This window comes from Columba livia, chromosome 7, assembly GCF_036013475.1.
Source record: "Columba livia isolate bColLiv1 breed racing homer chromosome 7, bColLiv1.pat.W.v2, whole genome shotgun sequence".
NCBI classification, from domain to species: domain Eukaryota; kingdom Metazoa; phylum Chordata; class Aves; order Columbiformes; family Columbidae; genus Columba; species Columba livia.
The window spans coordinates 414290-436922 of NC_088608.1; the positions used below are offsets into that span (position 1 = coordinate 414290).

At 49.2% G+C, this 22633-nt stretch overlaps 1 protein-coding gene across 6 annotated transcripts in view; it reads left to right on the plus strand.

Annotated features, from left to right (window-relative positions):
* CCDC148 (coiled-coil domain containing 148) overlaps positions 1–22633 on the plus strand; it is a 55510-nt gene that overhangs the window by 6784 nt on the left and 26093 nt on the right. For 5 of the 6 annotated variants that reach the window (XM_065070116.1, XM_065070114.1, XM_065070113.1 and 2 more), the window contains 9 exons: positions 5300–5380; positions 10297–10424; positions 14051–14154; positions 15009–15091; positions 15225–15388; positions 15629–15724; positions 15810–15991; positions 19313–19451; positions 21523–21729. In XM_065070116.1, coding sequence (XP_064926188.1) covers positions 5320–5380; positions 10297–10424; positions 14051–14154; positions 15009–15091; positions 15225–15388; positions 15629–15724; positions 15810–15991; positions 19313–19451; positions 21523–21729 — 1164 coding nt within the window. In that variant the 5' untranslated portion in view covers positions 5300–5319. The remainder of the gene's footprint in view (positions 1–5299; positions 5381–10296; positions 10425–14050; positions 14155–15008; positions 15092–15224; positions 15389–15628; positions 15725–15809; positions 15992–19312; positions 19452–21522; positions 21730–22633) is intronic. The other variant, XM_065070117.1, reaches the window with a different exon arrangement.

Here is a 22633-nt window from a genome sequence, read left to right on the forward strand (position 1 = left end):
ACTGAATGGTACCAGTATTATACTGTGTGTTTTCTTCTGGGGAGAGGATTGGCTGCTGCAAGATTAAAGCGTTCTGGACGAGTGCCATTTCCAGCTGGTCAGTTCAACTGGACCAGAGAAGGGATCTGATTAAAGGATAAAGCTGGTTATTGGTTTGTTGTTTTTACTCCATGCCCTATGAGGAGAGTAATTTTTCGGCCTCTTTTCCCTAGCAATAATTAGGACCCAACAACTGCATGTCAATATTCCTCCTCTTTGAATGGAAATGTGCAGGAGATAAGTAATTAACATTTCCTTTAAAACTGAAAACCTAGAAAAAACCTCCCACAAAATATTTAAGAAATCTCCAGGTATTGAAAAGAGATCACTGAAATAAGGGACTGGTATGTTTGGGGTTTTGTGCCAGGTTTGGATGTTTTAGGAAACGTGTCTGAATCTGTAATCCCAGCCCACTGGAGCTGTATTGGAAGCTTCCAGCGCAGTCAGCGGTTCACATCTGGGTTCAGTTGTGTGTGCCCACCAGTAATCTGCGTCAACCCGGGCGGGTTTGCAGCACCTGCTGCTGCAAAATTAACCTTCATTCACACAAAATATGAGTACCTATTAAACTGGCATTGATTATGCTGTTAAATTGTATTTTGTGTAGAGCTGATGTGGCTTCGTATCATTGATTTTACACTTAGTAATTTGACTGATTTAAAAGATGCACAGAAAGTTTTGTTTCAAGGAGCATGCCCAGGTCATTAAACACTGTGCCCCCGCCCGGTCGTTTTGCCCTTGTGTTGATTAGCAACAGCTTAGCTGAGAGGAAAACTGCCCGTCGTGACCCGAGTGTGCGGGGATGTGTGTGCAAACGGTGTGAGCTGGGCGGGAGTGTGCGGGGATGTGTGTGTGCAAACGGTGTGAGCTGGGCGGGAGTGTGCGGGGATGTGTGTGTGCAAACGGTGTGAGCTGGGCGGGAGTGTGCGGGGATGTGTGTGTACAAACGGTGTGAGCTGGGCGGGAGTGTGCGGGGATGTGTGTGCAAACGGTGTGAGCTGGGCGGGAGTGTGCGGGGATGTGTGTGTGCAAACGGTGTGAGCTGGGCGGGAGTGTGCGGGGATGTGTGTGTGCAAACGGTGTGAGCTGGGCGGGAGTGTGCGGGGATGTGTGTGTGCAAACGGTGTGAGCTGGGCGGGAGTGTGCGGGGATGTGTGTGTGCAAACGGTGTGAGCTGGGCGGGAGTGTGCGGGGATGTGTGTGTGCAAGCGGTGTGAGCTGGATGGGAGTGTGCGGGGGTGTGAGCTGGGCGGGAGTGTGCAGGGATGTGTGTGTGCAAACGGTGTGAGCTGGGCGGGAGTGTGCGGGGATGTGTGTGCAAACGGCGTGAGCTGGGCGGGAGTGTGCGGGGATGTGTGTGTGCAAACGGTGTGAGCTGGGCGGGAGTGTGCGGGGATGTGTGTGCAAACGGTGTGAGCTGGGCGGGAGTGTGCGGGGATGTGTGTGTGCAAACGGTGTGAGCTGGGCGGGAGTGTGCGGGGATGTGTGTGTGCAAACGGTGTGAGCTGGGCGGGAGTGTGCGGGGATGTGTGTGTACAAACGGTGTGAGCTGGGCGGGAGTGTGCGGGGATGTGTGTGCAAACGGTGTGAGCTGGGCGGGAGTGTGCGGGGATGTGTGTGTGCAAACGGTGTGAGCTGGGCGGGAGTGTGCGGGGATGTGTGTGTGCAAACGGTGTGAGCTGGGCGGGAGTGTGCGGGGATGTGTGTGTGCAAACGGTGTGAGCTGGGCGGGAGTGTGCGGGGATGTGTGTGTGCAAACGGTGTGAGCTGGGCGGGAGTGTGCGGGGATGTGTGTGTGCAAGCGGTGTGAGCTGGATGGGAGTGTGCGGGGGTGTGAGCTGGGCGGGAGTGTGCAGGGATGTGTGTGTGCAAACGGTGTGAGCTGGGCGGGAGTGTGCGGGGATGTGTGTGCAAACGGCGTGAGCTGGGCGGGAGTGTGCGGGGATGTGTGTGTGCAAACGGTGTGAGCTGGGCGGGAGTGTGCGGGGATGTGTGTGCAAACGGTGTGAGCTGGGCGGGAGTGTGCGGGGATGTGTGTGTGCAAACGGTGTGAGCTGGGCGGGAGTGTGCGGGGATGTGTGTGCAAACGGTGTGAGCTGGGCGGGAGTGTGCGGGGATGTGTGTGTGCAAACGGTGTGAGCTGGGCGGGAGTGTGCGGGGATGTGTGTGTGCAAACGGTGTGAGCTGGGCGGGAGTGTGCGGGGATGTGTGTGCAAACGGTGTAAGCTGGGCGGGAGTGTGCGGGGATGTGTGTGCAAACGGTGTGAGCTGGGCGGGAGTGTGCGGGGATGTGTGTGCAAACGGTGTGAGCTGGGCGGGAGTGTGCAGGGATGTGTGTGTGCAAACGGTGTGAGCTGGGCGGGAGTGTGTGGGGATGTGTGTGCAAACGGTGTGAGCTGGGCGGGAGTGTGCGGGGATGTGTGTGTGCAAGCGGTGTGAGCTGGATGGGAGTGTGCGGGGGTGTGAGCTGGGCGGGAGTGTGCGGGGATGTGTGTGTGCAAACGGTGTGAGCTGGGCGGGAGTGTGCGGGGATGTGTGTGTGCAAACGGTGTGAGCTGGGCGGGAGTGTGCGGGGATGTGTGTGTGCAAACGGTGTGAGCTGGGCGGGAGTGTGCGGGGATGTGTGTGCAAACGGTGTGAGCTGGGCGGGAGTGTGCGGGGATGTGTGTGTGCAAACGGTGTGAGCTGGGCGGGAGTGTGCGGGGATGTGTGTGTGCAAACGGTGTGAGCTGGGCGGGAGTGTGCGGGGATGTGTGTGCAAACGGTGTGAGCTGGGCGGGAGTGTGCGGGGATGTGTGTGCAAACGGTGTGAGCTGGGCGGGGGCTCCGGGCCGCTTTGGGGGAGTGCTGAGCTGGCTGCGGACCGGACCCTCCGGTGGGTCACGGCTGGAGCCGCCGCGGCTGCGCTGGCTCCGGAGCGGACTCACCACACTCAGTGTTCAACTTCTATTCGGATGGAAGGGAGGAGGGTCTTTCGTTATTATTGGCTATTCCCATTCTTCAGAATGTACTTAAGCCATACACCTCAGGCCACGGCAAGTGTTTACATTAAGAATCCGCCCAAGTGTTGAGCTGAATTGGAAGATAATCTTTACAAACTGTCAGCAGGAGGAGAAGCAGGGCATGGATAAACCTCATGTTTTTTCCTGTTCCTAAAGGGTTTAGTCATGGCTGGTTGTAGACAGAGCTGATTTAGCATTCTTGGGGAGCAGTGTTCTGTGGACTAAAGGCTTCTGCTGGGTGCCTGTTTCATCTTTTGTACTCTTGCTGTCTGAGATGCGTCCAGGCTCCCGACCTAGGGGCTGCCTTGCAGTTTGAACAAAGCCTCGCAGCGGGCGTCTGAATTCAGGCTCAGACGAACTTCCGTAGTATTGAAGGGGTTTTTACATGCAGCAGCATTAAAGCAGAAGTAAATTTAACTTGCAGGGCTTTTATAATTTTGATTGGTACATGTTCTAGTTACTGAAGACAAAATACAGAGTTATACAGATCTTGCCCTTTCCAAAACCACCTTAGTGTTCATTTGCATTGTTTTAGCCAAGTCATAATGTTGAATTTGTCGTAACAGAAAATAATGTCCATGAAAAGGCTGAGATCAAATACAAACACAGGCTGGAAAGGAGTGGGCACACCAACTGGCCAGTGAGTGTGTTTGCGACAGCTCCGTTCTCACAGCTCACCCCGGGCTGCCCAGGGCGGGTGAGGGGTCGCCCTGTGCCCCCCCCCGGCCCTGTGCCCCCCCCCGGCCCTGTGCCCCCCCCCGGCCCTGTGCCCCCCCCCGCCCTGTGCCCCTGCGTGAGAGCGGGTGGGACTGGGGGTCTCCAGAGGTTCCTTCCAACCCCAGCTTTCTGTGATTCTGTGGTTACAGGTCGAAACTAAATAGTTACTTTAAGTGGGGAAAAATGGAACCAAGGGGATGAGCGGGCTGAGCTTTCTCTTCCTCTCCCTCTCTTTTTCCCTCGACTCTTGAGGAGTGTGGTGACTTTGAGATAAAACTGTGAACTCATTTACAGGTTACTATCAGATTGTAAAATACACATTAATCGTTCAAAAGGGGAATGAACTCTGGTGTATCTTTAATGTCAGCCTTTGTCATTAGATGATGTTTGATGTAGCTTCTGGCCAGCTGATATTGTCAATTAGTTTCAGAACAAATTGGAAAAGGGCCCTTTGTTGTTAATGAAGGGTGACTCCTAGGTGAAGACAGGTGACATTTAGACTTTGATATTTTTGGTTTAGTGCAAGGGCCAGTTTCATAGCATTGTTAAATAGCAGTGACAAATACCCATGAAGAAGCACTGAGAAACGTCACGCTTTATCAATGAGCGTTCACTGTGTTCTAGTTGGTTTGGTCGCGGAATACTCGCTGTACAAAGCCTGGTGCTCATGACATCACTTGCCTTGTGTCTTGCTTGGTTAACAAGTCCAGAATTAATGTGAGAGCAGACAAATGCCAAAGGTGTGACAAAGCGGACGGCATCTTGTGTGTAGGAAATCTTGGCGATGTAGAGCTGGGTCTGAGGGAGAGGGTTTGTGAGGCTGGTTGAACGTGACCTTCACCTTCTGGCACTGTGCAGCAATTAGTTCAGCTCAAATGCAACACCTGGTTTGATTGATTGTTTTTCCTTGTATGCCAGACCTGCGACGGTGCCCATCCGTGTTTAATGAAGGTGAAAGTACAGGTTTTAAAACATCAAGGTTTTTTACTATGTTGTATATCTTATTGTACCTTAAATGTCAAGTTTATGGCAGGATGACATGGATGCTCGCCAGGCGCCTGTCAGAGCTGCTCCTCGGGAGCTGAACTGCACTGCCCTGCGGCCTCGGCGGACAAGGGCTGGTGCACAGGCCATACAGGGGTGGACAGGGTTCCAGACATGAACCGTGGTCTCTAAATGCAGGAAAAGAGGGATCATTTCAGGCGCTGTTTCTGAAAAGCAAAGACCACTTCAAATACTTACGTTTGGGTCAAGAGGGCTGTTATATTTTGAAAAGCACAAAGCAAAGAATAGGTGATCTATGTGACAGCATTACAGATTCATCGAGGAAATAATATTGCGTTTTCCTTTTCTTAGCTATTAAATAGAGAGGCACATGAAATCTCTCTTAAAATCAAAGATGAACTTCTGGAATTTCTGTTCAATTATGTTTTTAGGGAGATGTTTCCTCTCTCCTCAGAAAACAATACATACTTTTAATGTGCTTTTAGCATGTGTCCACAATCTTGGTATTCTCAAAGCGTTCGTTTGTTTCTCAACAGATACAAAAAATACATGAAAAATGAAAATGAGCGAACCAGACCATGGAACATCCTTTACAAGTCGTAGGATTAGTGGTGTAGGTAGGTATGCTATCATGTTCAATTTAATTGCTTTATGACAATCTAGAATAAAACTACTTATGAAATTCATGTGAAATTTATAGCTACATATGGAAACTGCTATGGCATTCTGATTGTAGAATCACAGCTGGTTTGTGTTGAAGGGACCTCCCCAGCTCCCCCAGTGCCCCCCCTGCCATGACAGGGACATCTTCACCAGATCAGGTTGCTCAGAGCCCGTCCAGCCTGGCCTGGGATGTCTCCAGGGATGGTTCATCCACCACCTCTCTGGTACCTGCCCAGGCTCTCACCACCCTCAGGTCAACAATTCCTTCCTTATATCTAATCTAAATCTCCCCTCTTTTAGTGCAAAATCACTTCCCCTTGTCCTGTCACTGCTGGCCCCGGTAAAAACTTTTTCTGTTTTCCTTATGATCCCCCTTTACATATTGAAAGGCCGCACTCAGGTCTCCCCAGAGCTTCTCCTGTGCAGCTGACCAGCCCAGCTCTCTCCCCTGTCCCCAGCAGAGCTGCTCCAGCCTCGGTCACTCCTGGGGCTCCTCTGGCCCCTCTGCAGCAGCTCCATGTGTGTCCTGTGCTGGGGACCCAGAGCTGGACCAGCACTGCAGGGGGCTCACAGAGCGGGCACAGGCGACAACGCCCTCCCTGACCTGCTGCCCAGGGGCTGGGGACACAGCCCAGGGTGCACGTTGCTGGCTCCTGTCCCATTCTTTTGTCCAGCAGAGTCCCCAGGTCGTCCTCTGCAGGGCTGCTCCCGGTCTGCCCAACACCCGGTGTGTACTGACCCTGACGCTGGGGATGGTCCTGGTGGTTGACTTGGAAAAGGATCTTTCCACAGTGAGGAACTGCCTGGGGTCATGGTGTCAAACTGCCTGTAGGCAGGTGGCAAATGAAAACCCTTAGGGGAGACTCGAAGGAGAACCATGAGATAGCTTGGTGGGATTTACCTTATTGTTTTATATGGGGCTCTTCTGCAAAACCGTTTGTCAGACCCATCGCTTCCAGCCACTGTGGTTCTAACAGTGAATGGCAAGAAATCTCTCTGCTAATACCTGACAGCAAGTTTCACTACCAAGGGAACCTAAAAAAGAGGTTGGAATGAAAAGGCCCTTTCCTTATCCCTGTAAGCTTCCTGGCTTATGTAAAGTTGCTGGGGATCTGTGCGCTAATGCTTTACAGTACTGGGACAGAAGTTCAAGTATTTTCATATACCATCATAACTGTATCTCAGGCTTTAGCAAATGTTTGTTAGAGAAGATTGTGAAAATGCGTTTTAAAATCTTAATGGTTAATATTTTCTATTTTTATTCATGCGTATATATTTGTGGGTATGTACATACATATAAAAAGATATAAAATTAATTTTCTTTGTAAAATATGAGGCACATCCAACACGTTAGCTATTAAATACAAAGTTTACATCCTACAGGACAAGAGCCAGATTTTGGAGTTAATCTCCCACAGATAGACCCTGTTGACTTCAGAAAATTCTTCCGAGTTAAGTCCTCAGTAGAAGAAGAAAGAGATTAAGATTAGTAGCAACAATCCATGGGGTTCAGATGTACAGGCTGAAGGAAAAAGCATATCAGAAGCAAAGATAAATGAAATTATCTGGGGGCAGATGTCTGTCTGTCTGTCTTTCACTCTTCCTCGTTCTTTTCTTAGATATGGGGGATGGTGAATGAGTTACCTGGGGAAGTACCTCGGGTACCTACTTCCTCTTACATTAGTTCTATGTATAGCTATGTATATTTATATGTTCTATGCAAAACATTTTTAAGAGTGTAGAAAACACCAGATGATGTTGCTAAATTAAACTGGGTTCTTTCAGAGACAACTTTCAGGCTTCCAAACATTACCACAAGCTCTTTTGTTTAGAAACCCAATATAGTAACATTTTTTCAATCTACATACCGCCGTGTTTAACCTTTCTACATAAATGGGTTCTCTCTGCTTATTCACTGCTCTCCGGTACATTTTTCTGTGGGTAGTACAGATTAAGACAGCCCAGCCAAAGCAAAACAGTGCTTCTCCCTGTTGAATTACAGCATTCCTTGTTCTTCCCATCTATTCATCCAGGGGGATCCCGCAGCCCCCCTTCCTAGTTGTCTTCTGGGCTGTGTTCGTTATTGCTTCCTGTATACCAGTATACACTTTACATTTTTAATTCTGGTTTTCCATGCTTTTTGTTGTCAACCGTCTTCTCTCACTTCATATTGTGAGAAAGGGTGCAAAAAAGATTACATGGATGTGTCTCGCGGTCACGTCGTATCCTTACTGCTCTGTCCTGAGGAACAAAGGTGGCATAGAGAAAGTAGGGTTGCAAAGCCGGCGGTGAGAGCTGTCAAACAGGGACTGCAAACTGGGATCGCTTTGAGTAGTTTGAGATGACAATGCTGACATATAGGCCAAAGAAAAGAGAATTAGTCAAGATATTGCAGTTTTGAGTGCCATACCCAGACAGGGCTCCTGCCCCTGGATATCGGTACCACAACTCACAACAAGCCATGTGAGAGATGCACACAAGTGAAATGATTTGGGAATAACTCAGATCCCTGGACAGAAGAGGAGCCACAAAGCTAGGAGCTGGCTGTAGCACAAGGGCTTTGGCAACACAGGCACTGACACGCGTAACGCTCCGGAAACACCGACATCGGGTGCCTGCGCAGGTCTCTGCAGCAGGTGCTGCAAGGAGCAACTCAGATCTCCATTTCCTCGGGAAGGTGACCATGTCCCACCTCTGTTCCATCACTTACCTGCACACAGGTTGCTGTCCTGGGATTAGCTGAGGATCTCTGATGCTGGGACGTCACACGAGCATGCTTTTCAAGTATGGTGCGATTCAAAAGCACTGTACCAAGGAGGCTTGCTCAGTGACTCCTAGTGAACGTGCCAGGACGCAGCTGAGCTGCCCCGGCGCTCCTGAGCGTCCGCCTGCCCCCGCCTGTGACGGGCTGCCCTGCAGCTCCGGCCCTGCCCTGCACAGCGTGGGCACCGGGGCTGCTGTGGGTGGGAAGGGACCGCGAGCCTCTGGGAGCAGGGACGAAGGAGTAATAGGCTTAGGAGGAAGAACTGAACCAGTGGCTTTTCAGAGGGTTTGGAGACCGGACTCTTGTTTCTTTGAACATGGAATTATGTTCCAGAATCTCTGCTGGACGATGTTGGAAGCAATCTCAAAAACAAGGAAAAAAATCTTCACACAAAATCTTGCTGAATTAGGAGTGAGAACTTCAAATTTGGATGGATGATAAAAGCCCCCAGATGAACAAAGCTGCGTCAAGTCCTAAAAACTGGGAGAAAGGAGATCCATACCAAGCTCATAGGAGGGGTAAAATGGAAGAAATGAGTGAATCAAACTACTGATAGCTTTTTGTGTAAGGTATTTAGAGAATAAAAAAAGTAGTCATAATACAAGATCAAAGCTGTAACCTGGTTAGCGTAACACTGATTTGGTGAAATAATTGGCACGTTGCGCAGCTGAGTGGGAGCGGGGCAGGAGCGCAGGGCTGGGGGAGCGGGGCAGGAGCATGGGGCCAGGGGAGCGGGGCAGGAGTGTGGGGCCGGGGGAGCGGGGCAGGAGTGTGGGGCCGGGGGAGCGGGGCAGGAGTGTGGGGCTGGGGGACTGAAGCAGGAGTGTGGGGCAGCGGGAGCAAGGCAGTAGTGCGGGGTGGGGAGCCAGGCGTGCCCCGCGCGGGTGACCCGCTCCCCCGACACCTCCTGCAGGAACGGCCGCCGCTGCAGGGGACGAGGACGCGGTGCTGTTTGGGATTCTGTGAGAGTCTGGCACAGGCCAATAAGCCAGGAAAACGTGTTGATTAATATTAGGCAGCTATGTGTCTGAGGTTACCTTGAGCGTCCTCCTCTTTGTCTGTTGACTCACCTCGTTCAAACAGGATCTGCAGCCTCGGGTTTCTGTGTTCGCTCTGATGTGGCTGCTGCTCTGCTCAGTCCTCAGCCAGCTCGTGGGATGCGTGCTGGGGGTGGCTGTCCTTGGGGGGCTGGCGAGGGGGAGGGGAAACGAAGTGGGGGGGTTTTAGGAGTGTGAACATAAGCTCAAACTGGGACTCTGTGGTGAACTTGAGGTAACTGCAGCTCAGCGAATATGGCAGTCGCCCGATGGCACTTGCCAAAGGGACCGTTGGGAGTTGTCTTCACTGTGTGGCCAAAGACCAGCCTGGTTCAGTCTTTATTGGCTTTAAATGCTTCTTCAGCAAAACTACTTCCTCTGGGTGTTTTGGACAAGTCTTCCCACACTGCCATGGTCTTTCACATACTGGTGGAGTGGACGTTACAATGCAGAGTGCACGCAGCAGAAACCCAGAATGACGTTTTCCTTGCCTTTTAGCACCTTCTCTTTTTTTAAGGAGATCCCTTCTTTTCCCAGGGCCCTACAGAAGTTTAGTGGGCAAATGATGCTGTTCTTACGGCTGGAGGTTCAAGGGGAAATGTAACTGCAACTCCTCCTGTTTACGCACAACTAGTAGTCTGCATACCTTTTAGAAAGAAATTGCTCCTATTGTTCAGTCTGTGGATTGTGATACATATTGAGGTCATTTTCCAATTCGTGAAACCATAGTGCGTATATTGAAACCCAGGTACTTCTGTAGCAGAACTTACTAAAATGCCAGTAAACTCAGTTTAAAGTGAATTATTATTTAAGTTCACATGTTAAAAAAACTTTTTAAATTTACTCTTTGTAAACAGAAAAGTGGGTAATGTTTCTCAAATAACTTCTGCTAGCTGGCGTTTGTTTCACATTCTGATTCACCAACTAACAATCTCTTTGTTATGGAAACTTTTAATGTTTAAAATCTACTGTTTCTAATTTCTATCTATGATGCTTTCACTTTATGACTCGGACTTTAAATATTTCTGCAGCATTTGAAATGACTGTGTGTGTTGTATGTGCTGACTAGAACACCGGGTTGTTCCCCTGAGGAGCGGTCTCTGCAGCCAGAGGTACAAACCCAAACCTGGCGGCTACAAACATCTGCGGGAACTTGCTGCGGCGGAAAAACTGGTGTCCGCAAAAATTCAACTAAAGGTAGGATTTCTATAGTATTTGTAATGGGAATTATTTTAAAATGTAATGTTCGTATTTCTTGTCAGTGCCCCAAGGAATCTGAGAATGAGTAGGGATAGCAATTGCTGTAACTGTTCGGCAAAATGGGGCAAAAGATGGACGTTTATCATAGTCAGTGTTACTGTGATTTCCTTGAATGGGAGGTGCGGAATATGTTTGCATGCTGCTTCCCCAAAGCCAGGAGCAGTGTGTGTTTCAGCGCTGGGTGCGGCGGTGCCGGCGGTGCGGCTGTCCCGGCGGTGCGGCTGTCCCGGCACGCAGCTGGCCCGCCGGCGCTCCTTCCGGCTCGGCGGAAACAGCGAGAGACGCTGGTCCAGAAACGCCGTGGAGCGGCTCCTCCTGAGCGTGGAGATGCTTGCAGCGTGTAGCACTGGGACTCTTGGGGTGTCACGATTTGAAAAGGCGGTCACATTCCCAGAAAAAAGTGACTTCTGAAGAAACGGGCACTGATGCAGTCAGCTGAAATAGTTCCTTTGGGCCGAGAAACAATAGAAGAGCGGAAAACACATTGATTTGAAAGAGACTGCTCCAGCAGTAACGTCATTCGAATGCTTTTTCAGAGAACTGCAAATGCAGCCGAAGGATTACAGAGTTTTGAGGCTTAACCTGGGCTGCCATGGCCGTTTGTGTCTCAGTCCTTGGCCGCTGCCCTGAACAGCTGCGATTCGTGGGTGGCCTTTGGAACGGAGGAGTGCGCTGAGAGAACGGGAACTGCGCAGCCTGCGGTGGCGGGAGCGTGCTGGCGTGGCTGACAGAGGGACCCGATCGCCTGAGGGCTTTGGCCTGTAGAAAATATAACCGAGGTCTTCATTCAGACAGGAGAAAAAATACATACTTTCTGTATAGTATCGCTTCCTTTAATGCAGATGAGTATAATACATCAAAAGTTCTGACAACTATTTCTTCATGAATCGGCAGTACAAAATCCTACTGAATTCATTCAAGCGTTAAACTAATTTTTTGTCATCTGTCTTTTGGTATTTCACCTTTTCAAGTGTTTTCCAACCGAGTAGGCAGTACAATATATCTGCGGAAAGCTCCGCAGAGAATAGAATGTGTTCCCACCTACTGCTTTTTGTTGCTGATTCAGGCTGTGCCGTTTTTGAAGTGCTGAGCTCCTCCTCCGTTCGGTAGAACCAAGGCAGCAAATGGTCAATCAGTTGACCGTTCAAGAAAGAAAAATACAGCCCATACAGAAAGAAGCTAATACTGCAGCAGTTCTGCATAAATGTCATTGCTGTTGTGGTAAAATAATTTCAAGAGCATATTAAACTTTGTCTACAGATCTACTACAATTTTTGTTTCCCTTTAGTTTTAGAATTGATTTGAAGATGTATTTATTTTTATATACTTTAAATACAGTATCCTGTTTGCCGCAGTCTGGTTTTATGCACCTAATAGTGACCAAGATGAATCTATGAGAGATTTTTTAAGCATGAAAATATGCAAACAATAAAAATAGGGAGACATTGTCTTTGATTCAGAAGCGTTGTGACACTGACCGAAAGCCTCAAGCAGGCGTGTGCAGGCTCTTGTCGAGCAGTCACGTATGCAGCTTCCGCTGAACACCTTGCTTCTCAGCACATCACAAAATCTCTCCACAGCACCTACTGCAGCTTCTTGCTCAAATGATGCGAGTGCAGCAGGTTTGCCGCAAGAGCACAATGGATTAACCGCATTCTGGTTGTGGTGCTTCCTCACGTGACTGTCTACAACCAGGCGTTTTCAACCGGATCTGCTGAGCTCAGGTTCATTTGAGAGGTGTACGTGTTTCTGGTTTTGACTTTGTAGGTACTTTGTTTGGATGTAAGGTTGTAGCTGTGGTTTGCGAGGGTTCTTGCTCACCTGCACAGGAGCGCTGTGCCCGCCGGTCTGCAGCTTCCTCTGGAGCAGCCGCGATGTCACCTGCCCACGCGGGAGGGACGGAGGACACTCTGCAGGGCAGGGGTTTGCTCTCCATGTTCTGACACACGTGCCCATGCAGCAGGGACAGAGGACACTCTGCAGGGCAGGGGTTTGCTCTCCATGTTCTGACACACGTGCCCATGCAGCAAGGACAGAGGACACTCTGCAGGGGTTTGCTCTCCATGTTCTGACACGTGTGCCCATGCAGGAGGGACAGAGGACACTCTGCAGGGCAGGGGTTTGCTCTCTGTGTTCTGACACGCGTGCCCATGCAGGAGGGACAGAGGACACTCTGCAGGGCAGGGGTTTGCTCTCCATGTTCTGACACGCGTGCCCATGCAGGAGGGACAGAGGACACTCTGCAGGGCAGGGGTTTGCTCTCCATGTTCTGACACGTGTGCCCATGCAGGAGGGACAGAGGACACTCTGCAGGGCAGGGGTTTGCTCTCCATGTTCTGACACACGTGCCCATGCAGCAGGGACAGAGGACACTCTGCAGGGGTTTGCTCTCCATGTTCTGACACGCGTGCCCATGCAGGAGGGACAGAGGACACTCTGCAGGGGTTTGCTCTCTGTGTTCTGACACGCGTGCCCATGCAGCAGGGACAGAGGACATGCCACAGGGGTTTGGTCTCCGTGCTCTAGCGTGGGTGGCGTGTCCTTGTGTCCAGCCATCACTGGGCAGTGACACCCACTAAGCCTTTGAACAGAGCAGGTTGCTTGCATGTCGGGCAAGTGGAAAACCAGCGTTTCTTTCCTGAACTAGATGTGGGGCGAGATGTTATTCATTTGTCCCTGTTACAAACTAGGGCAAGAGTTTCCAGATCCTTGTCCTGCCTTGCTGCATTCTGCAGCAGCGGGATGTCTCTGTGTGAAGGCAGCTCGGAGAGGAGCGGGTGTGAGCTGCGGGAGCCTCTGCCATCGGAGGGTCTGGCCGCTGGCTGGGGCAGGGCCGGGGCTGGTGTTGAGGGGAGGACGGTGGCAAAAGGAGAAGGAGCAGGAAAGGAGCCAGTTCCAAGCTGGAATGCTTTGTGCCGAGTGCCCATGGAGAGGCCAGAGGCAGCCGTGGTGGTGGCAGGATGAGAAGTGACGTGTCCCGGGGCTCCCGGCTCCTGAGGCTTCCCCTCCGCTGCGGGGTGCCCTGAGGCCCCCGGCTGCCGCCCCACGCCCTTCCCGGCGGCCTGGCCTCTGCTTCGGCGGAACTCCATCTGTCTCCAAACGGAGTATTTCTGCGTTATCTGAAGGTGGAAGCGATGCTTCTGTGAAGCCCTCAGACAGCGTCAGACCCTCTTTAATTGGGTACATTTGGAAAAGCACTCTTTCTTGAGTAGTCAATTTTTGAATTCTTTGTCTCAAAAGACACGCTTCCATCCCCGCCCGCAGAAGGTGTGCTTTCCCTGCTCCCGCTCGCCTTCCCCGGCTCCACCGCCCAGAGACGGCTGGGAAAGGAAAGAAGAAAATGTACTGCATTTTTTTGCCTTCTCCTCTTGTTTCATTGTGATTTGAAATGGTATATGTTTTTTCATGAAAGTTGGCTACATTTGAACCCGCTGTTCTTTAGAAAAAAACAGTTTTGAAAAAGTCTTATAAGCTCACCATTCTGGAGTTAGAAGTTTCCATAGGAAGGTATTTGATAAAGCCATTGAACAGACTCAAAACACAAGCTTTAATTTTTCCTGCAGATTAAAAAAACAGAGCAAGTTTCAAAAATGAACAGAGAGCAGATGCTGCTGAAACAGCATCGGCAGGTGTGGTGGCGAGAGCATGAAAGACTGAGGGAGAGCAGGTAAGAGCCGAGCAATTGTAATTAGCCGTTATTGAAGAAATACTGCAGTAGGCAGGGGTCTGGTGTGACATACTTGATTTAATGTCCATACTTGGACATTAAGAGGAAACAATCAAAATAGCTGCACTGCAGACGATGTGTTGTGGGAGATGTGCTCTGCGGGGCCGGCTCTGCAGGGGACGGCTCTGCAGTGCGGGGTCTGCAGGGGACGGCTCTGCAGTGCGGGGTCTGCAGGGGACGGCTCTGCAGTGCGGGGTCTGCAGGGGACGGGTCTGCAGTGCGGGCTCTGCAGGGGATGGGCTCTGCAGTGCGGGGTCTGCAGTGCGGGCTCTGCAGGGGATGGGCTCTGCAGTGCGGGGTCTGCAGTGCGGGCTCTGCAGGGGATGGGCTCTGCAGTGCGGGGTCTGCAGTGCAGGGTCTGCAGGGGACGCGCCAGGAGAGCAGGGCGGGGGTCTGCGCGGCCCCCTCGGGGATCCCGGAGCTGTCCAGCTGGCCCGTCCACGGCGGGAGCGCGGCTGTGTGCAGGAACAGCGAAGCTCTCGGACACTGCTCCGTTCACGACTGTCCCCAGATGTGCGTGCTGAGCTCACACGTGTAGCAGGGAGCGCTAACGTTGTTCTGGTCTGTTAGCTGTGTGTTACGTTACGCATGCAGCAGATTCACGGGAGCCTGGTTTTGCTCAGAGGAGTGTAGCTTCTGTACCACCTTCTTGTCCGAGTCCTGCACTTCATACTTTTCCAGGCAGAGAATTCCACTTTTTACTTAATTATTAGAGTATTTGAGGCTTATAATTCTTGAAAACGTAATGAATAAGAAATTAAAGCTTCTGTAAAACTCACATTCATACCTTCCAGGCAAAAAGTGGAAGCAGACATAAAGACTTTTCTGGATGAAGAAAGCCATAAGCACGGCTTTTTTTCAGATATGAGCGACTTGGGTGAGAATTTTTTATTTGTTTCTTGAGTATTTGAGTTTTTAGATCCCTTTCATGACATGGTTAGATTTAGAATTTACATTGCTGTGTAGTATCTTGTGTATTTGAGAAAGCTTTATGTTTCATTTGGATATAGAACATAAGTTATCAAAGGAGCGGGACACACACCAAGCAAATACTGTAGCTCCTATCTGGCAACTAAAAGAAGATTTGAAGTCCAGGCTGTCTGAGATGCAGTGTCACCTCCCAGAAGAGTCCCCTCTGAAATCTAAAATCAATCCACTTGACATGTTACAGCAGGTCGGTATTTTATCTTTATTTTTACAATTTATTATAAATGTATTTTTAGCATTTTCATTTATTTTCCTGTAGTATGTTGAGAACATAACTCCCATTCGGAGTATCCAGTAAGCTCTGTACTTGCTCCACTGAGGTCTGTCAAAGCACAGCAGTGTAGAGCTGCAGATCTGGCTCTTTGTTTATAAGAAAGAGCTTTCGTACTACGAGAAAGAAGTTACACTAACGTATTTCATGGAATAGATTGAATCTGTGAAGAAGCAACAGAAGGAAATTTTGGAATTCCTTGCCCTTGAAAGTCTGGCTTTGGAAAGAGAGCTTGAGGAATATAAACCAGAAGTAAGTTTTTCCTTACAAGTTTAATTAGCACTTTCTTGAGAGAGAAATGCTGAGTAGTCTGCTGAGCAGCGTGTTTTCATGACAGGCACTAGCACGTTCTTTTGAAGAGAAAAATGGACTTGTCCTTGAAGTTCCGTCGGCACTGCTGTCTTTGGAATGCCCCTGCCCGGACTTGAAGACCTTAATTATCGATGAATACCGAACACTTGCCGGTGCATTCTGGTCCAGGCTTCAAGAGATCGATGAACAGTTACAAGTTTCATATAGGTAATGACATCTGGATTTCTCTTGTTGGGTGTAAAATACATAACTCTAATGCATTTTGTGACCTGTGGATGCTGCGCTGCCCGTGCCGCTGGAGTCGGCCTGGCGTTCGCGCAGCAGAGCGCAGCTGCTGCGGTTGAGCGCTCGGTACCGCTTTGCGCAGCCGGTGCCCAGGAGAGAGCTGAGGCGCTCCCCCGTCAGCTCTCTGCGGAAACGACGCGCAAAACGTTTTGTGGAATAAAGATCCATCTGGTGTGCATCAGGTGTCCTCTTCACAGGCTTTGTATGACTCGCAGTGGTTCTTTGTGTGCGGTGGTGGCAGAGGCACAGCCCACGGGGGCAGGACGGGTCACCCCATTGGCACCAGCGTCTGCCGGTGTCGTTAGCTGGCAGTGAATGAAATCAGAAACGAACCACCAGCAATTATCTCAGGCGTTTTGTTTAAATCCAGATCCTGGTATTTTTGTTTAATTTGCCTTCTGGTCTCCAAATCTTTCATGTGTTGCTCATTTAGGTTTCTATGTTTTCAGCCACAACAATGTTAAAAATGTGTTTTCAATTACAAAAACCCAAGACTCTGTTGTTGTAGAATTGCTTGGTTCCAAGACCTGGGCTTTCTAAAAGACAAAACACTGATACCTCTTACTTTTATATTGGCTAATTTGCACAAAAATATTTTAATGTATGTAAAGATATAACTTTGTGATTTAAGTATTCTATAATTAACGGAACCAACCTTGATCCAACTAACACAGAGAAAACTGTCAAAACTGAGTGATGGATTTTTGACCTTGGTATGCACCCACCATACTCTACTGATTATATAGCCTCACTGAAGCCTCGGCAATTACTGTCATTGCTCTATACACAAAGATACCAAACAGTCTCCTGCAATACATTTTTTTAGTAATTTTCCTACTTGGAGAAGGTGCTCAGAAGAACAATGTGATTAGATGATAACGTGGTAATTTAGTCACTTTATCTTAGCATTACTTCTGCTGTGCCTCTCTCATCATGCGCCTGACTGCACGGAAAGCTGAGGAAAGCTGAAGTTAATACGGTCTTCTGGCACTGCACATCTCATTGCCGAGCTGTTGGGACTGTCTGGAACAGAGAACTGGGAACGTGCATAGAATTTCCAAAGAAAAACCAGAATAAGACTGTATTCTGGTCTGCTACATTCTCTGTGTGCTTTGTAGTCCTACTAGAATGCATGGTACAGTGTTTATTGCTTTTGGAAACTGGGTAAGGATTTGGGGGTTTTTCCAAGGATAATATAGGATTATAATGTTTTATCATCTGAATTTGCTGCTTTTACTGCTGCTAAAACACAGATCTTTGTGTTTGGGAAATACCCAAGTCCTGAGTTATCCCAGAAATGGTGGGCTTGGAACTGACATGTTAGTTGTAGCTGATGATTCTCTAAGCACTGTTACGTTTTTTGCCACAACGTCAAAAGGATGTCTGAATCCAGTAAATAAGCGAAGGATGAATGGAGTCTGACGTGTGCAGTGCTGCGTGCTCTGCAGCATCCTGTGAGACGGGCGGGACGGTGGGACTCCGTCACGCTGCTGTTCCCGGCCGTGCCCGGTCCGGCAGCACCGGCGCAGCGGTCGGGCCGGGCTCTCCCCGTGTTTGGCACATCGCTGCTGCGCCGGGACCGGCCTCCCGCCCGCCGCCTTGAGCTCCTCAGAACCCGCAGAGCGGGGATTAGTGCTGGCTACGTCTGCTCCCAGGGAAGCAGCTGCCCCAGGGCTGGCGAATGCGAGACAATTGCTGTGTTTCAGTTCTGGCACGGAATAAAGATTGCACTGTTTTCTAGTAGAATGATTCACACAAGAGAAGCAAGCACTATGTTTAAAATTTGGGTCATGCATCCAGCCTTGTAAAAGGTTGTCAATATCTTGACACTGAAGAGCTGATATTAGCTCAAATATTAAATGGGAAATGTGTTGGTGCTTCTCAAACTCATTGTAGATGAGATCTTCCTTTCTGGAATTTTACACAAGTTTAAGTGAGGTGACAACTTGAATTCAGTCGGGCAGGATGTTTTGAAATTCTCCGTGCATTTAATGGCAACGAATACACAGGGCTGGATCATGCCCTTTTCTTTCCTTTTTTTGGCTGTTTGTCCGTGAACAGCTGACAAAATCTCAGCACAGCTGACAAACGTTGGCACTGCTGACAAACCAGGCATTGGTGGGTGGCTTGTCCCTACTTACAATAGACTGCTTGTGGCTCTAGCTCTTGCTCCCACAAACCTTCCTGTCTCTGTCTTGTTCCTGAGCAGTGCACGGGTGCGTTGTGAGACAGCTGTTGGTGCACAGATGCATTGTTCGACAGCTGTTGGCGCACAGATGCATTGTGAGATGGCTGTTAGAGGAGTGTCTGGGCCAGAGGGAACCTGGAGGGAGACGTGGGATGCAGGAGCAGCAAGGGATGCAGGAGCAGCAAGGGATGCAGGAGCAGCAAGGGATGCAGGAGCAGCAAGGGATGCGGCAGCTGGTCCAGCCGCCCCGTGTGCTGGAGGCAGAGGGGATCGCTGGTTCTCTATCTGAGTGAAGAATAGCAGGAGCTTATGGTGGTTCTTCTAAAAAAAAAAAAAAGTAAAATATGGGGGCTGGAAAGACAAGAATGCCAGGTGTTATCTGAAGAAAAAAGTAGTTTTTGTACTCAGTTTGGCGTCAGTAGGAGCAGTTGTGGTAAAGGTGATTTAAATCATAGCAAAGAATAATTAATTTGTTCATTAAAGTTATTCTTCAGAAAACCTATACCTCATTATATTAAATTATGACACAGATTCTAAAATTAATAAGTGAACTGATTTCATGGCAAAGCTCCTTCTAGAGAAAAGGAAGGCGGTGAAGACATTAACTCCAGAGGATGAGTTGCACAATGTTTTCCTGAGACGCGGCAGATGTTGCAGAAATAGCACATCTGTCCAACAGCACCTCGGTGTCAGAGCTCGGGGGCTCCGGAGAGCCGTGTCTGCCCTGCAGGGCCTGCAGCTTGGAGGTTGCGAGACGTCCCTGCAGCCGTGCTGCAGTCCCTCTCACCTTCTTCAGACACAGCGTACGAAAAACCCTCAGCTCAGGCATCTATATTCATTGTCTGTCATGGGAAACCTAAGCCGTCACCTATAAGAAACACCTTCATTGCTCTTCTGCTTTTGCTAACGTAATTTCACTTGTTATGTTGTCTCCAACATCTGCTCGGTAGCCGTCAGTCGCTGCAAACGACCTTTTTACAGGAGCCAGGTCTTTTCTCTCCCCTGTTTTGAATCACCCCAGTTATACCGGGGCTGATAGTTTTGTGTTTCTGTAGGAACATGGACTGGACGGAGGAAGATCGGTGGGTTTTTCAGACCGTTATCCACCAGTACCCAAGCGATCTTCAGCGGAGGAGGATGCTGTACCTGGACGCGCTGCAGAGGTACCTTCCTCACAAATCCAGGCATGAGCTGGTCAGTCTTGTTTTAAACAGCACAGCAAATACAGAAATTCTTACATAAATCATGCAGTTAAGATTCGTGTTAAAAATGTTTATCAAAGGCTTTTACTTAAAGATTTCTTAATAATTCATTTTACTATGCACAGTGAGGAAGGGATGTCCCTGTCTTCAAAATGCGTAACCTGAAAACCCATCTCTTCCTCAGATAAGCCCTGGGCAGTTTATAGTTCCACATAACTCTCACAGCCAAACCCACAGGATCAGTTTGTTAGCGTTGCTTTGCTGTACAGCTTACAGCTGTGTCGTGCTGGTCTGCTGCTCTTTGTGTTTTATTCTTTACGAGGATGTATAGCAGCGTCACGCTGTCTAGGAATAGCTATTTTAATTGGACTGTGGCACATATATAGCAGGAAGAGAGGAAAGTTATCTCCTGCTCTCAGGGAGAGGCTATTTTTATATGCATAATGCCTTTCAAATTGATTGCTGATTCCTTTTATGCTCCACAGTGACTAAGCACATAGCGGCTAATAGAGAAACCCATTGCAAGGCCAGGACACTTCAGGATGTCATAAGTAAAGCAGGAATCTTTTTTTATCTCTGTGTGTATTTTTAGACCATCTACTTGCTGGTGTTTGAGGGCGGTCTAGTGCAAGAGAGCAGCACCAAAGCGGTTCTGATAATCAGCAAAGTTGCACCAAAAATAAAGTTCTTGTGCATTTCAGAACTTTTGACTAGGAGAACTGGGCTAAATAATTACCTGCTTTGTACAGTGTAGGTATATTTTAAGCATAGCCATTATTAATGGGTTTCCGTAATTCTTTGAAGGTTCATTTAAAATTTAAAAAGTCTAAATTTAAAAATCATAGTTCTGCATTAAATTGATACATCTTAACATGTATATGAGCTTGCCAAATACAGCACTGTTACAGCAGCACTAAGAACCTGTTGTGAAGACGTTTGTGGTACATCAGAGCGCTGACCTTGGAGGCTCTGCAGCCCCGGAGGGCGGCTCGGCAGCCGAGCGCCGGGGCCCGCGGCAGCTCACCAGGGAGCTCCGTCCTCGCACCCGCTCACCAGAGTCCGCGGCAGCATTGGCAACGGGAACTTCTGGTGCGGTGGCCTTTGTGCCATTGACCCAAAAGAAGGTCCGGAGGTGGCGGTACCACTTCAGCTTAATCCAGCTGTGAGCTGATGGGAACATCTGTGAGCTGAGAGCAACATCTGCGAGCTGGGCACAGCCGGGTCAGCATCCCCTGTCCCTGCCAGCAGCCTGGAAACGAGTGTCAGAAATGGTCCCCTTGCCACGTGTGAGCAGACAGCCGTCTCTAGAACCTCCTTCAGCCCTGTCGCTTGTGATTGCTGGGATATAAGATAGGTCCAAGTCTCTAATGCATCGGTCTATGTAGCCTCACCTGATAGGTTTTCAAGATCTGTCAAGATCTTGAAGGGTGAATGTCCTCAGGAACCTCACTGAATAAGGCCAACTAAGGTGTATTGAAGATTAAACACCATTTTTGTTGGGTGGTGACATTGGTGGTGGCAGTGCTAGAAATCTGTGCTAGAAATCTAGCTGGCAAGCTAGAAATCTGTTTCCAAACTTCCTGTTAGGAAAGAAAACATGGAGCTACTTCTCATCTGCACTGCATTTGTGCAATTGCTTTAATCGGTGTTCTGTTTCTCTATAGATCGTAATTTCCTACAAAGAGCCTCATCTTGCTAAAAGTGCTCGATATCTCTGAAGATATATTGAAAGGACTTAATTGCATTGATGTACTTTAGGGCAGGAAGGAACCATTGCATTCAGTGTATTCATATTGCAAAAGCACAGTTCAGAAAAGAAGAGCGGGATGTCGCTGTGGCAGCGCCGTGTGGCACAGGCAACGGAACAGCTGGGGTGGTGTCACCCGCACCGGGGCTGCAGCTACCTGGCACCTGAGAGAGCTGCTGGGCACTAAGCCATGGATTCCATAGGAGTACTTGAGATATAATAACTAAATCAATCATTGCCAAGGTTTACGAAAGTATCTGGAGTTATTTCATTGATGCGTAGTTTAAAACGTTTGTGATATGCTTTACTTTCCCAGGTTGTCCACGAGGAAGCCTGGGATCGTCACCAGCTGGGCAGGAGCCAGCGCAGAGCCTTGCTGCTGGGCTGGGCTCAGGCCAGGAGAGCCCTCCTGCTCAGGGCGGTGGCGAGCGCCGCCCGCGCCTCTGCCGCTCAGCAGGAGGCGGCGGCGCTGGCTGGGACCCGGCTGCGGCAGCAGCAGCTCTGCGCTCAGCTGAAAGCTAAGGTACGGTCAGTTACACGCCCACCGCGTCCTCCTCTGCTGGGTTTACCGTTACAGTGCTTAAGTGAAGAAAAATGAACTGAAGCTAGCTGTCATAATCCTGTTGTTACTGGCCTGGTGGTTGTTTTGGGTGGTTAGGAAAAAAGCAAACTGTAATCCGTTGGCAGAGATCAGGGTGTTGGTGCAGCCCGACTTGCGCGTGGTTTTGAAGACGCTCTGTTTCATTACGGACAAGGATCCTCGTTAGTGTTTCAGCCAGCTCTTGACCTTTGTCTTGATTATCTAGCATACTTTAGACCCTACTGTGAGTTTCATGCTGTGGGTATAACCTGTATAAGCCCCGATCACATTTATTTTGGTGGATTTTGAGCACCATCGAAGAGTTTGAACTGTATTTCAGTGTTGGAAGAACCAGATTTGTTCTGCGGTTCACGGCCTAGGAGACTGTGAGCAAGCTACAGAAGTGAAGGTCTGGCAGCGTCTTCCTTGGGCTCCTGTGTAAGCTTGGCAAGTCACAAACTGTTTGTGTGTTTGTTTCTTCCTCAGCAGTGGGATTGGTATCCACACTGTCTGGGGCTTCCTTCATATCTGCTGTTAACACTGGCGTTCTCAGCAGTGGAAGCAAAGCATTCTATTCATCATCAGAGCCACAGGAGTTTGAGATTAATGCTAGTCTGTTTTCAGAGAAATAATAAATATGTCTTTCCTTCTATTTAAGAATGCTTTTAAGACCTGAAAAAATGGATCCTATAACTTGTTTGCCCTTATTATGGAGGTTTCACAATATTCTGAAAGGTGATTTACTGTGTGAAGAGGTGAAATTGTTGTTTTTTGTCAGATAATAGCCTAAAATGGGAAGAGCCTGGGCACAAGGGGAAGGTGTTGGGATGTTGATGCCTCAGGTGTT